The sequence below is a fragment of the Camellia sinensis genome, chromosome 10 (genome assembly GCF_055761805.1).
Source record: "Camellia sinensis isolate YWXY chromosome 10, ASM5576180v1, whole genome shotgun sequence".
In the NCBI taxonomy this organism is placed as follows: Eukaryota; Viridiplantae; Streptophyta; class Magnoliopsida; order Ericales; family Theaceae; genus Camellia; species Camellia sinensis.
In genome coordinates, this window is record NC_138970.1 from 181,709,797 (window position 1) to 181,724,295 (window position 14,499).

General features: G+C 34.8%; 1 protein-coding gene across 1 annotated transcript; it reads left to right on the forward strand.

Annotated features, from left to right (window-relative positions):
• Positions 1–358: 358 nt before the first annotated feature.
• Positions 359–3,789, forward strand: LOC114283545 (protein CURLY FLAG LEAF 1). The gene is made up of 2 exons (XM_028226409.2): positions 359–2,524; positions 3,305–3,789. The coding sequence occupies exons 1-2, from the start codon at positions 2,306–2,308 to the stop codon at positions 3,650–3,652; spliced, it is 567 nt and encodes a 188-aa protein (XP_028082210.2). The 5' UTR covers positions 359–2,305; the 3' UTR covers positions 3,653–3,789.
• The last annotated feature ends 10,710 nt before the right edge of the window (positions 3,790–14,499 follow it).

Sequence of the window (14,499 nt, forward strand, 5' to 3'; positions counted from 1 at the left end):
AAATTGACTTCTAACTGCTTTTCCAAAACGCCCGTATACAAATAAAGGGATCAGTGGAGGGAGGGAGGGGTGGGTCACTCACTGCAATGCAGAAACTGAAAAGAAGGAGAGAGAGACAGAGAGAGAGAGAAGAGGACTCTGAAGTTCTCAGATTAGATTCCTGAAATCAGGAAAACTACTACTCTACTACTAATTTATATTCTCTCTTTTGAATTCCCTCACCCTCCCCCCAAAGCTCCCCCATCTCCACTGTCTCGTGAACCCCTCTCTCTCTCTCTCTCTCTCTCTCTCTCCATAGACATATATTCTCTCGGCGGCTCCCCCAATACATTCGCCAGGTCCACTATCTCTATTTTTTTTTTCTTTTATTATAACTTCTAATTATTTATTTATTTATTTTTTTTTATTTGTTATGGTTGAGTTATAGAACTCTTTTGCCATCAAGATAAACTCCTAAATTATGCAGCTGAGATCTTCTAACTACATATATATGAAACGGGTAATTATTAAGGACAGGCTTCACTCCGGAAGCATTATCTCGTTCAGTTTGGCTCATCACGACTTTTACTTTAAAAATTTAAGAATATTTTTACATTTTCCCTAGAATTGACCTCTTTGAGGCAACAATTTTGATAATGAATTTGGCATGCAATTTAGTTGCGTCTAAACTTGTAAAATGAGTTAGCAATTGAGATGTTTTCAGCAATGACATATTAAATGTCAAATTCTTTTAATTTTATTATTTTGATGATAAGAACCTATACAAGAGTTAAAAAATATTAAAATAAAAATAATAGATTAATAAATGTGACAAAGCGTATGGAGTATTTATTTTTAGGGATATCAAATTTACATATGTCAATTTAACACCTAAGTCCCTCAAAAAAAAAATTTGACATACAAATTTTGTCATTTTGTAATCTTACATGTGTAGATCATTTACAGGAAAAAAAGATGAAAAAAAAACATAAATTAATCTGATAACCATAATTAAATAATTTCATTACATTTTTTTTAAGTAGTTGGCAATTGCTTTATGTAATTTTTCTTTCTTTACTTCTCTTTTACTTATTGTAAAGTTTTTTAAATAATAATAATAATCAGAATAAGGATAATTCTGTTGTAATATCTGTTTCAGCTCCCGGAAATCAAGTAGGTAAACTAGATAAGTTTGTTATAAACGGAGTCGTGACATGATTGGAATACCGGAATCCAAGCAATATAATGAATGGTTCAATTTTCAGTGTTTTCGAAATAAATTATTTACGAAACCTAACAAGTTATTTAATATAAATAGTTATATGTTTGATTATATTTATGTTAACAAAATTAATGTATATATATTCTAAAATATGTGAATATTAATAATTAATATAAATTTTTACATGAATAATTTATTTTTAAACTATTAAAAATCAAACTTTCAAAATTTAAAAAAAAAAAGATAAATTACAAACACTCCTCTTGAGATTTACTTAAATTACAAAATTATCTCTTGTGGATCTAAAAATTACATTATGCCTCTTAAGGTTTCTAATTTTATAATAAATAAATCATTTTATTAATAAATTATCAAGTTAATTATTAATAGTTTTTAATAATGTTAAAATCATATTTCAATTAATAATTTAAATAATTTTATTATTGTATAGGTAAATAGTTAAAAATTTTACTTTTTCAATTAATTTTATTAGGGATTGTTTGGGGTGTCCTAAATAAGTGCGCTTTTTGTCTTTTTAGACTAAAAAGTTGAGGTTAAAAATATGAATGTTTGGGTTAATTTTTGAATTTTTATGGAAAAATATATATTAAAAATTGTATAAATTAATGTATAGGGAAAAATTAATATTGAGAGTTGTGTAGCCGTAATTGTTGACTTTTGTGAATAATAATAACTTTTTGAATAACTTTTTGACTTTTTAACTTTTTTAAGACTTCTCAAACTTAACCTAAATAAAATAATTTATATTTTAGACAAATTTAAAGAAATTCAAATAAGTGTATTTATAATTTACCCCTTAAAAAATAGACAGTGCGGACGCGTCTGGTCCCACCAAACCCACTCAGAGAGCGTGGAACTTGGAACTTTCAAATTTCTATTTCTATTTCTATTGTTTCCCTTGTTTTATACTATTTGTTTATCACAACAACAAATAGCCCTTTCACTTGATTTTGAGTTCATTCATTTATTATAAAATCAATCCTCCCTTTAATATCTCTCTCTCTCTCTCTCTCTCTCTCTCTTTCAAATTGGGTTTGGGTGTTGTGTATTTTTACATATTTTGGGGGGTTTGTAGCAATAGTGATGACATCTCCAAACATGGCAACAATCACAGCATCCTTGGAGAGATCTCTGCAAAACTGTACTCTAAACCAAACCACAAGCAGCGACACACCCTCCGGAATTGGCATCTCTTCTTCCTCCGATTCGCCGGGACATCATCATAACTCCACCGATGCCACCTTAGACCTTCACTCCCAAATCTCCCTCCCTTACCATTGGGAACAGTGTCTCGATCTAAAGGTTCGATTCCATTACCGTTATACCCAATATTTACTTTCTCGCTCTCTCTTTCTGTTCTCTTATGTACTATTTATATATTTGTCTCTGTTTCAACTTGCATTAAATTCAATTGCCATGATAGATCTTGATTGCTCCATTACTCATTTACTCTTTATAAATTACAATCTTTTTATTATCTTGAATGATGTCTTTTGATTATCTTGTGTTCATTGCAATCCCTGTCTCCTTTTTCACCACACGAGCAAACCCTAAAATAGCCCAGAGGCTTTTTTCCTTCCATCAGAAACTATTTCTTTCACCCTAAGGGGAAAAAACAAAAAAAAAAACAAAAAACAAAAAAATGAAAGAGAAAAGAACAGAGAAAAAGAAAGACTTTTTCTGGGTTGATCCATTTCATACTTTTTCTTTGATGGGTACATATTTGTTTATTTTCTTTAATTCTTTTTCTTGTTCCTTAATCTTTTCCCTAGCAACGCTACATTGTATAGTAGCCTTTACTTTTCTTGTTTTTTTCCCTTTTTAACTTGTTAGTTCCAAACTAAAAAAAACAAAAAAAAGCATGTTAGTTTTTTTCTTAATCTTTATGATGTCAATTTTGTATATGTAGTACTGGGTAGTATTATACAAATAGAATGATTGTGGCTTTATCATTGTTTCATTTAAATTAAAACATCGGTTTATAATTTCAAATATCACACTCTCATATTATTCTAAATTAATTTTTTTAATTTAAAAAAAAAAATCCTGTTTGTAAATCATTTTTCTGTAAAAATGGTGTAGACTGGGGAGATATATTACATAAACTGGAGGACAGGGATGAAAGCAAAAGAGGATCCGAGAACGATGGCAGATTTCAGTGGTGGTGGCGGTGATTTTTACTCGGAAGAAGACGATAGCTCGTATGATAGCGAAGAATCTTCGTCCGAGTCTTCACCGTCTTCTTCAAGAAACCAACAATATGATCATCGGAGCTCCTCCTCGTCCGATGATCGAAAAAACCATGTACTGGTGGTGGCTGGGTGCAAGAGCTGCCTAATGTATTTCATGGTTCCCAAACAGGTTGAAGATTGCCCCAAATGTTGCGGTCAACTCCTTCATTTTGATCGATCCGAAAATGCCTCTCCTTGATTATCAGATACATGTCTTATTTTTATTTTTTTTAAAATTTATTTAAATTTCTTTGTCTATCTTTTCATCTATGTTTTTCATTGTGGACGATTGATGAAATGAGACAAATGATTAGTTTTGAATATTACTTTTTATTATATGAGTGTTCTCTTCTTTAATTTCATGCCTTTTATTTTTGTTATTTGTTGAGTAATGCCAGAAATGAGTTCTTGAGGGTTAGCAACAAGGTCAATGAGAGAAGAAAGGATGAATAATAGCATGTATTTTTTTTTTTTTTTTTTTTTTTTGGGTGATAATTTGGACGTGTTGCCACGGTTCTCCTTAGTTTTAGTTTTGCTTTTGTTTTGTTCTTGTTTTTTTTCCTTCATAATTAATTGATATTAATTTTTTAATCTTTGCAAATTCTATTTTATTTTTGGAGTCTTCAACGAGGAGCCTGATAATTGTTATGTTTGAACTTTGAATATGTAAATATTTATTTTACATTGCCATCATAATAAAATACCAATAATAACATATTAGATTATATTTATAAAAAAAATAAATAAATTACAATATAGATGATATTTAAAATTTAGTACTCATATTTGATCACCATGACATTATTGATAAAAACATTCATTACTCACATTTGCATATCATAATTGGAACTTGGAAACCATAGAATGTTGTTTACTTTGTTTTTTTATTTTATTTATTTATTTTTTTAAAGTCATCACTTGGGCACATTGTCATGATCTGGGCAGGTTCATTACAAAATCTTTAATTGAAAAGAAAAACTAGTTTAATCCAAAAATAAAAAATAAAAAACTTTTTAGGATCATTTTTAACTATGCAAGTGGTCAATGATGCCTCATGGTTGTTTAATCTTAACACTTATAGCTGGCATATTGTATAATTAGAGTTAATGTAACATTGAACAAACAAGGTGAAAGTGCATCGTCTTACCGTTCAAAAAGATGATTGTCGTTACTGGAAATTGGTTGTCACTACCTAAACGGATTTTGAAAATTATTAACATGTTTTTTTGGACTAAATTCTGTTGTTGGCTAGCCATTAACAAGAATTGAGATTCTAGCGGTAGAGACACATGCCTTCATTCAATTCAACAGTTTGGCCCCAAAAAGCTTACATTAACTCTAGAAAGAGAAAGAAAGGTTATGGTGGATGATATATTTGGAATTATGAAGAGTGTAATGAGAATGAATAAAAATTTTGAATTTTGAAAGTGTGTAATTAGAAAATGTGATATGGAGCAAAGTTTTAATTTAAGACTTTGGATATGATTATTCACTAATATATTGGTCGTTATTATCCGATATCAACCGATATATGAATATATTATTCATCATGATACATATCTTGATATTCTTATTTAAAATCATAATAATGAGATGGAAGTATTGCGTAAATAGAAAATTCTCATTTTTTTTTTTCTTCAGAAAACTAAACGACGTATACCAGTTGTGCCATATTAAAAAAAAATTTAATACTTGGAGAATTAAATTGTAGAAATCTAAGTCTAAGGAGTAAGGTGAGAATTAAGTAATACTTTAAAAAGTGAAAACTATAATTTATCATATTTTGTTTGAAAGTTGTAAAAGATATTTAAATTAATGAATCCCAAAGTTTAAACAAGTGGGACTCGAGTAGGTATAAAATCATGTGTGCAAAAATTATGGAAAATTTTACAGTTCACACACTTTTTTGATCAACAAAGAAATAAGACTTTATTGATGGAAAGAGGATACAAATCAAACATACATCAATAAAGCAAGGGGAAAGTTATAAATATCATAGCTAAACTCAACGATCCCAAATAAGTTGGGACCGCAGAGCTAGCACAATCATATGCTAGCAAAGTCCCAGGTTGATGAGAAACCAACCAAAAGCAAACAGAAAACAAAGGAAATTTCAGTTATCATACGTACCTTTAGTTATTTCATGTACTTCTAGTTATTTTAATTTTATTTTAGTCATAATTAATTTTCTTCATAGTTCTAAAAATCGGCCGATGCACTACGTATCGACCAATACGTATTGGAAAAATAGGGTGCCGCGACAGATACAGGCCGATATACCATTGAGATTGAAAATCACAGGCATATCGGCCGAGTCCCAATACGTATTGGTCTGTAACTGTTCACAAGTCATTACACAAACCGCGACGGGCCGATACTCACCGGTTCGAACCAGTACAGGAAAGAAAAAGCTGTGAAATGATTTTTAAAATTTCACCGCTGCGACACCCGATTCCCGATACGCACCAATCAATATTGCCAATATCGATACTCCGCGATCGATATCATTACGTTACCCGATACTGCGATTTAGAACCATAATTTTCTTCTTTAGTTATGATATTATTTTGATATGTTTAGTTATGCCTCGTGAAGTTTTTTTTTTTTTTTTTTTTTATCAATAGAAATTTTCATTAAAGTATGAAAGCTAAACGGCACTTACAGGGAATCCATCCAACAAAAAAACATACCCCAAACTAAGAAAAAATAATCAAAAGAAAGCACGAATAGCTAGTTATGAGAAAAACACGACGCTAATCTTGTATTGCAAAGCAAAGTCGATTATAAGAGTTCGACAATAAGGCGAGTCGAAAAAAACAATCATAGGTTACATCCACAGAGATAGGTAAGCAACAATCAAACACTGATAGAAACCTAACCACACAATCAAACACCAAAAAATAAAACAAACTAGGAGACTACCTTCAGACCTTAGACACGCATGCGGAGGGACGACGACGACGACGACACCGGCAACCGGGGTAGATCTGGTGGAGCAAATAAGAGGAGAAAGGGTAAAGGTAGATCTGAAGTGGGTGAGACTGTGGAGGCGAGGAGAAGGCAAAACTAGTGATAGTAGTGTTGACAAAGTCGGAAAGAGACGGAGGAGGAGATTGAAGTAGTTCCGATATAACCACACCTCACAAGGAAAGAGAGAAATGGAACGACAAGCTTCCAAGTTTATTTGCAGAAAATTGAAGAAACGAAAGAAGAAAAAAGAAAAAGGTGTAGAGGGAGGAGAAATGAGGCTAATGAGCGAAACCCCCTCCCGTACCCTAGTGGCACTCCAGCAGCAGAAGCCCTTGTAGACACCCCATTTTGACCGACCTTAAGACTCAGACGTCACTAGTTGAGCGCTCGGTGATGCTGCATGTTGTGCTCGTTCTGAAGTTGCAGAGTCTTGGCTGTGAGCCTTGCCTCCGGACTTCGGAGCTCTTTTGTGCCTTGCCTCGGTTTACGAACCGGGTCCTATTTTCTCTGTTTTCTCTTCTCGAAGGGAGGGAGAGGTCTTGTAGACCATCTCTCAGTGACCGTAGGCTACGTTTCGTGGTCGTAGGCCATTTTTTCCGTTTGGAGCCCGGTTTCCCGTTTTCGGAGCCGTCGACTGTGTGCCTCGGTTCGAGACTGCTTAACTACCTCCGTTTACTCCGGTTTTTGGTACACATCTTATTTCCTCCCTTTAAAGGAACACTGTGGCCCTGGAGACCACCTTCGTGGTCATACGCCACTTCTGGTGCCTAGCAGCCTATTTTCGGGGCCCCGAGCCGTGCGTTTTGGCTCCCGAATCTTCGTTTTGCATCCGTTTTGTCATTTTTGGTAGGGACCTTATTTTCACTATCAGGGAAGTGGTAGAATGGTGGCCGGCCACCTATTTTCCTGAAAAGCTAGTTTTCTCATTTTCTCTTTCCAAAAGTTAATTTTTCTGACAGAAAGCTGGTTTTTCCCACTTTTGAGCCACATTTTCTGGCTTTTCATACCACCATTGTGATCTACTTATCTGGGAGGCCACCTTTCTGGGTAGGCCGACCAGAAATTTTGCTTGACCCTTTTGACCCCTGGTCGGCCGACCATGGGGAGTGGCCGGCCGACCACTTTAGCTGGTCGGCCAGCTTTCTGCTTTTTGCTCTTCTCAAGTGCAACACAGCTATGCCAGCTGTGAAGCACTTGACCCACTGTCCGAGATTTTGAACCTCTTTTTGATCCTTTTTAATTGGTTTTGCCCCCCTTGCTTAACTTCTTGCAGAAGCTTGACTCTTTTGTCAAGCTTCTTGAGGAAGCTTGACCATTTTGGTCTAGCTTCCTCAAGAAGCTTGACCTTTTTGGTTAAAGCTTTTTTGAGAAGCTTTGACCCCCTCTCATGGCTTCTCCAAGAAGCCTTACTTCTCTCCCTCTATATAACCAACCTCCCACCTTATTTTGCAAGGGTTAGAAAAATTTGGCCAAGGCACATGCACTCCACCTTCCATGGCCTTCTTCTCCAAAGCTCGAAAACCTTAACTTCCTTGGTCCATTTACACTACAACCCATAGCACCACACCACCATCATCCATTCCAGCCCCTTCAAAGTCATTTACAGAGGTTGAAAGCTCATTTCCTTGGACCAAAGGCTGCTGGAAAGTTAGGCTACAAGAGTAAGCTCCTATTCTCCCCAATTTTTGCACTATTTTGTTCTATATCTTAGCCCCTTTTTCTTACATTTTTGGGCTTGGGCCTGAACTAAAAAAAGTCTTATTTTGAGTTCATCTTCATGTTTGATTAAGGACTTTTCTCTGTTTGAAGTCTTCTACTCCCCTTTTGTGCTTTATCCCTCTTTTGGGACTTATTTTGCATGATATATTAGCCATATTTTTGAGCATTTCTGGGCTTTGAGCCAAACTGTAAAGTATCTTATTTTGAACCCCTCTTCAACATTGTTGAAGGGCTCTTCACTGTTTGTGGCCATCTACTGCCTCTTTCCCTTTATCTCTCTTTTAGGGCTATTTTTGCATCATATTTTTGCCTTACTTGTGAGCATTTTAAAGATTTGATATAAACTGAAAAAGTTCTTATTTTGAGCTCCTCTTCAAGTTTTGTTAAGGTCCCATTTCTGTTTGGGGTCATCTTCCCCCTATGCATGCTTCATCTCTTCATGATTAAGGCTATGCATTAGAGCACTTGCATTGGCCATGGTTTGGCCTCTTAGCCACTGAAATCCAATAGATTTTCAGTGGCTTTGATGCATTTTTGAGGGCCAAAATTAGAGGGGGGTGACCCCCTCTCTCCTTGTCGTATTTGGGGGTCTTTTAGGCCTTCCAAAAGGGCTCTATTTTTCATGCATTGAAGTCTTGTTTCAGGTCCAAATTTTTGGGTTTTAAGGTCTGCCTTAGATCTGTCCGGGCCCCTTTTGATCATATTTTATGTCTACAATGCATGTGTAGAACAATTCCATTCAAGGCCTTTTGAGGGGGCCTTTCTTTGCATGTTTCCTAGACTGATTTCAGGGCCAATTTTGTGAGTTTTAGGGCTTTCATAACTCATTTACAGCGTTGTTTTGGTCATGCTAAGTGTCTATCTTGTATGTGCTTAACAACCCCTTGAATGGCCTTCCAAAGAAGCCCCTCATCTTTGCATGCATTGGCTGCATTTCAGTGATTATTTGGGCATATTTTAGCATACTTTATTCACTGTTTTTGGCTGGTTTGATGATTTCTCATTTGCTTCATATACATGCCATGCAAACCATGCTTGTTAGCCAATGTTGCATGCTATTTTAGTCTATCATGTTAGCATCTTTTGGCCTTACTCTAAACTAGAAATGTGCATGTTTTGGGACTGCCTTGGCTCTGTCTTTAGACTTCATGATCAAATAATGCTTGCTTTGTATACTTGTGGTTTAATGCATTGGACTAGTTTTGAGTTTCGGGGCTTATTCCATGCATCGGGTGCCATATTTCCATGTTTCGGGACCACTTAGCATCATGTTTCAGCAATAGAAATTACATCTTTGTATGCCATCTTTCCTCCCTTGCTATGCTTTGGTAGAGTGGCATTTGATGCCTTAAGTTTAGTCCTCGATATGCGTGCATGTGTGCACGCATTTCGGTTGTCTCATTTCATCCAATGGCCACTGATGTGAGTGTGGCCGAGGTCTACTCATGTTTGTGTAAGTCCATTATGTATTGTGTATGCCTTTTCAATTTATGACATTGCGTATGTTAGGTTGCGTGTTAATGCATTGTGTATGCCATGTTACATCGAGCATTGTGTATGCCATCTCATAGCATCGCGTATGCTAGGTTGTATGTTAGTCGCATTGTGTATGCAATCTCATTTTCATTGTGTTTGGGATAGGAGTTAGCCCAAGCACGGGAAACGAGAGACGTTTCGTACTCCGAGTGACGGAACGTGTCTCAATTCCCTGTCGCCGACACTCCGGATTACCCATGATGGAGTTTAGGTCTTGTTATGTTTTCATGTGCATTCATCTCATATTGAGTCGTGCAATTCGACTCCTCGGCCATCATGCATCGATATGCATGATTGGTGGCACGAGGATCGAGGACTACACTCCTTGAAGAGTAGTCATGCATACATATGTGAAATACTTTGCCATGCCCCTTTGTTGCTCTCTGTTGCAGTAAATTAGAAATCAGCAGCTTTCTAAAGCCTTGCACAGCATTCTAGCATTAATTGCAAACAGAGGCGAATCGGGGCATCGCAATAGATTTTCGCGCCAGGCAACTCAAGCATGCATCATTCATCATTTGGAACAGAGCTGAGGCAGTCCATGAATTTGCGTGCCAATTTACCTGCTTTCCTAGATTAATTTGTTAATTAATTAGGATTTTGTATTTATTCGGACTGTACTATTCATTTCGGAATGTATTATCATTCGGACTGTATTATTTATTCGGACCCTCCGAGCGATGGCACAATTGTAATAAGTGTGCGTGTGTGTGATGTATGTCTTCCAACTCCACGTCTTTTTCCCTTTTATTTACCAGCTTATGATGGTTAGATTAGGGTATGTTTCAATTAGCATACTTATGCTCGCATGTTTGCATTCATTTATCTGTATTGCATGCACCGGGCTCGGCGCATCATACTAACTGCATTTGTATTTCAATTTCAAATTGAATACGTGTTAGTTGTAGCATCATCATATGCCATGTTTAGAATGACCGAGCCTCTCTTAGCTACATTTTGCATGTGTTGCATTAGGCATTTCTGTATAGTTAGGATCATGCATTGATTTCTAATTAGTTTCTGTTTTGGCTCGGAGTACTCGGTAAGTTTTATACTTTAGCATCCTTGCATGTGCGTGAGTAACTGCCATGATAGCATGCTTACCATGAGGCTAATTGCTTATGTGATATAACTGCCTGAATGCCTGTGGGTGAAGGTTTGGTTATTTGAATTGGAACAATTCATCAATTGCAAGTTTTAAGCCCACTAGATAGTGGCAAATCATCTTGTTTTCTAAGCCCATCTGAGGGTGGCAAATCCACATTTTAGCCTACTTGCGAGAGCAAACCGTTTTCAAAACAAACATGAGATGTTTTGTTCCAATTCAGGTGATCCAGTCTATACTTGTATGCTATGCGCATCACATAGTAAATCTAGGCTAATAACCGGAATAAGAATGCATAATGTTTTCAAAACTAGATATCACGGTTAGTAGAGGCCGATCTTTGATCGGGCGAGCGGGGGTGCTCACGAAGTGACCTTCCCCAATCGTACCCAAGTTCCCGAGCCGAGGCAACTTTGGTGATGACGGACACGTGGCCTTAGGCAACGAGTCAGGGTTTCCTAAATTTTTCAAAATAAAATATTTAGGTGGCGACTCTGTATCTGGCAAAGCAGTCCATGTTTGGCACTTCTTTCAAAAAATCTGTTTTCAAAAACGATTTGTCGGATTTGGACTCTTTGATGATTTCATCAGTCTTGCATTGCACTCTGCGAGATTAGATACAGGACCGTGACATCGAGTCCTGAACTGTAGTGAGCCCAATGAATAAAACAAGGGGATTTCCCTCCCGGAACTTTCGGGGACGTCTACAGCCCTATAAGAGAAATCCTTCAAAGAGGCTATGTGTTTTAAAGAGAAAATGTCTTATGTAGTGTTTAATTATGATTTAAAAAGTATAAAATTATATCATTTTTTTAATTATAAAGTATATCAGGAGTATCTATCATAATCTTTCTAAGAAATTATATATAAACTCTGTATTTATATAATTATTCCAGCAAAGAGGAAGGTTTTTTAACACAACACACTTCTTATTGGTTGAACGAGGAGAATGGTCCCACAAGGTGTGAAATTGGGAGTGTGTTTGGGAACAAATTCAGAGTCCCTAGAAAGCTGGCTAAGCAGTTTGCAGCCAAATGGGATGCAAATGGTTACACGGAAAGAGCAGTTTGCAGCCTAAGTGGCAAATGGTTACCTGGAAAGAGTAGTGATCAAGGAGTTCTAAAATTATAATTCTAATTTGAATTATTATAATTCTAATTTGAATTTTAATAATATGACATTAAAAATAAAAAATAAATAAAAAAAAGGCACCAAAATTCGAGCTTCTCTTAAAGTTCTAAAATTAGAATTTCCAATCATTTTTGCCATGGAAAATGTTTTAGAACTCTAAAACAAGGGTTCTAATTTATTTTCAAAAATACTTTAGACTAATAATTAGTGGTGGCTCTAATGATGTGGCAGTAGATCCACCCACTGCCACAGTGTGTATTGTACCATATTTTTTATTTTATTTCTTTTTTAATTTCCACTTCACTAGTAGTAAATTTAGAACTCCCTATTTAGAATTCTAAATCATTACTGATTTATTTTTTTTCTCACTATGATTTGTCTTTTTTTTCTTTTTTTATAATTTTTTTTTCACTACTAACTGTATAGACCTTCATTTAAAAATTTATACTCAGAGCTCTGTATCACCGATGATTCCACTGTTAGGTGTCTGAGTCTGAGTCCTTTCGTCATTAAAGATTCGAGTTTTACATATATATATACAGAGAGAGAGAGAGAAAGGTGTTTGTAAAGAAGAATGAAGTAAATGGTCCATGGAGAGAGAGAGAGAGAGAGAGAGAGAGAGTATTAGGTTAGCTAGGTGGACACAGTTACTGAAGAGAACAAAGGAACCTTTCTTTTGGGTGGCAGAAGGAATCTAAGCAGGAAAGGGGCTTAGAGAGAGAGAGAGAGCACGACACAAGAGAAAGAAAGAAAGAGATAGATGGTAATAGAGAGTGAGACACCACGGATATACATACATAAAGATTTTCAAATCTCTCTCTCTCCCATTTGTCTCTTGTTCCTTTTCTTGCTATTTTCTTTCTACTTGCTCTCTCCCTCCCACTGTATATAGGCTATGTTGGGGATATTATTTTGGGCTCAAATAACCGTATAGGATAAAAATGACTATTTTAATTAAATATAATAAAATTTGATATTTAACCCATAATAATTTTATGTTTTCTCTTATGAAAATTAAAAAAAAATCAAAAAAATTATTCAAAATGAAATTTTTTAATCTCAAATTAAAATAATCAAAAAAATTAAAAAATTAAAAAGTCAACTCACATTCAGAAAAAAGATACACCAATACTTCATATTTGAAAATAATAATTTTTAAGAAAAACAATATTTATGAATAACAAATTATTATAAATGTGATTAATATCTCACTAGACACAATTTTAAAATCAAATTTAAAACAAAAATTTATGATAACTTTTTATTATTATATATATATGAGTTCGTCAAAGACAGAGATTGATATATACAATAATACAGGAGAGCGGGTAAACCACCACTCCCACCCCGATCCTACTGTTCAACTTTTTTATCTTTTTGTCAATGCGGCTCTTGTGGGGTTGCAGAATCACCTTTCGTCCTTCTGCATTTTTTTTCCTTCACTTTTTTGTAATTCACTTGGAGTGTCAGCATCAGTCCCTCTATAATAATTTTAAAATTATTATAAAGAGCATCACTATCAGATATATGATTTATCAGACTCGCTATACCTTTTATTTATTTTGTCAATGTTATAGTTTTTCCCTGATGAAGCGAGCCACTATTTATCGTTACAATAAGTGGATTAAGTGTTATCAGATATCCACCTGGAAATCCGACTGGTCCACCGATCAACAAAATTTTTTTTTTTGATATTTTTTAAGAATTGTTTAGTTGGCAGCTCATCAATTTAATAAAAAAAAGAAATAATAACAAATACAATAAGGTCTCGTTTGGGAACATGTTTTTTTAGTAACTTTTTGACTATTTAGCTAAAATGTGATATAAAAAAAACTAGTATGTTTGGGATGACTTTTTGACTTTTTACAAAAAGATGTGCAAAAAATAGAGAGAAAATAAAATTTTTGACTTTTTGATATGGATTGTTGACTTTTTGATTTTTTTGGACATTTTGGCTAAAAGAGGCACTTGCCAAACGAGGCCTAATAAAATTAAGTTATTATATAGAGTTTGATACAATAAATACTAAAAAGGTGACTAAGGCCTGGTTTGGGGTGTATCAAAAAAGCTAAAAAGTTACAAAAAAAGTAAAAAAGTTATCACAATTTACAAATTAAAAATATTAAAAAATTAATATACATAATATTTTAATCAAACAAAATTTACACAATTTTCGAGGCTGAATTGACCCTGTACTACCGTGAGAGGGAAAAAAAAAAGGAATTACATATATAAAATCACTAAGTTTGACAAAAAATGTTGGGCCCGTGGGAGCCCACCACGGGTCCCGTTTTGATGATCCGAATCGCTCAATATGTAGAACTCGTCTAGAATTATATGCCTGAAAAAAATCACGTTGATTGGAAATCGGTAACTACATGATCAAATCAGTTTTATATAAAAAATGTATAGTGTTATAGTTAACAGTTGACAAGAAAAACTAACACAATCATATAGCTATTGTTATCCAATCAACGTGATTTTTTACAAGCATATAGTACTTGACGAGTTTTACATATTGACGGTTCCGATTAGTAAAACGAGACCCATGGTGGGCCCCCAAAAATCGAACAGCACCGTCCAAT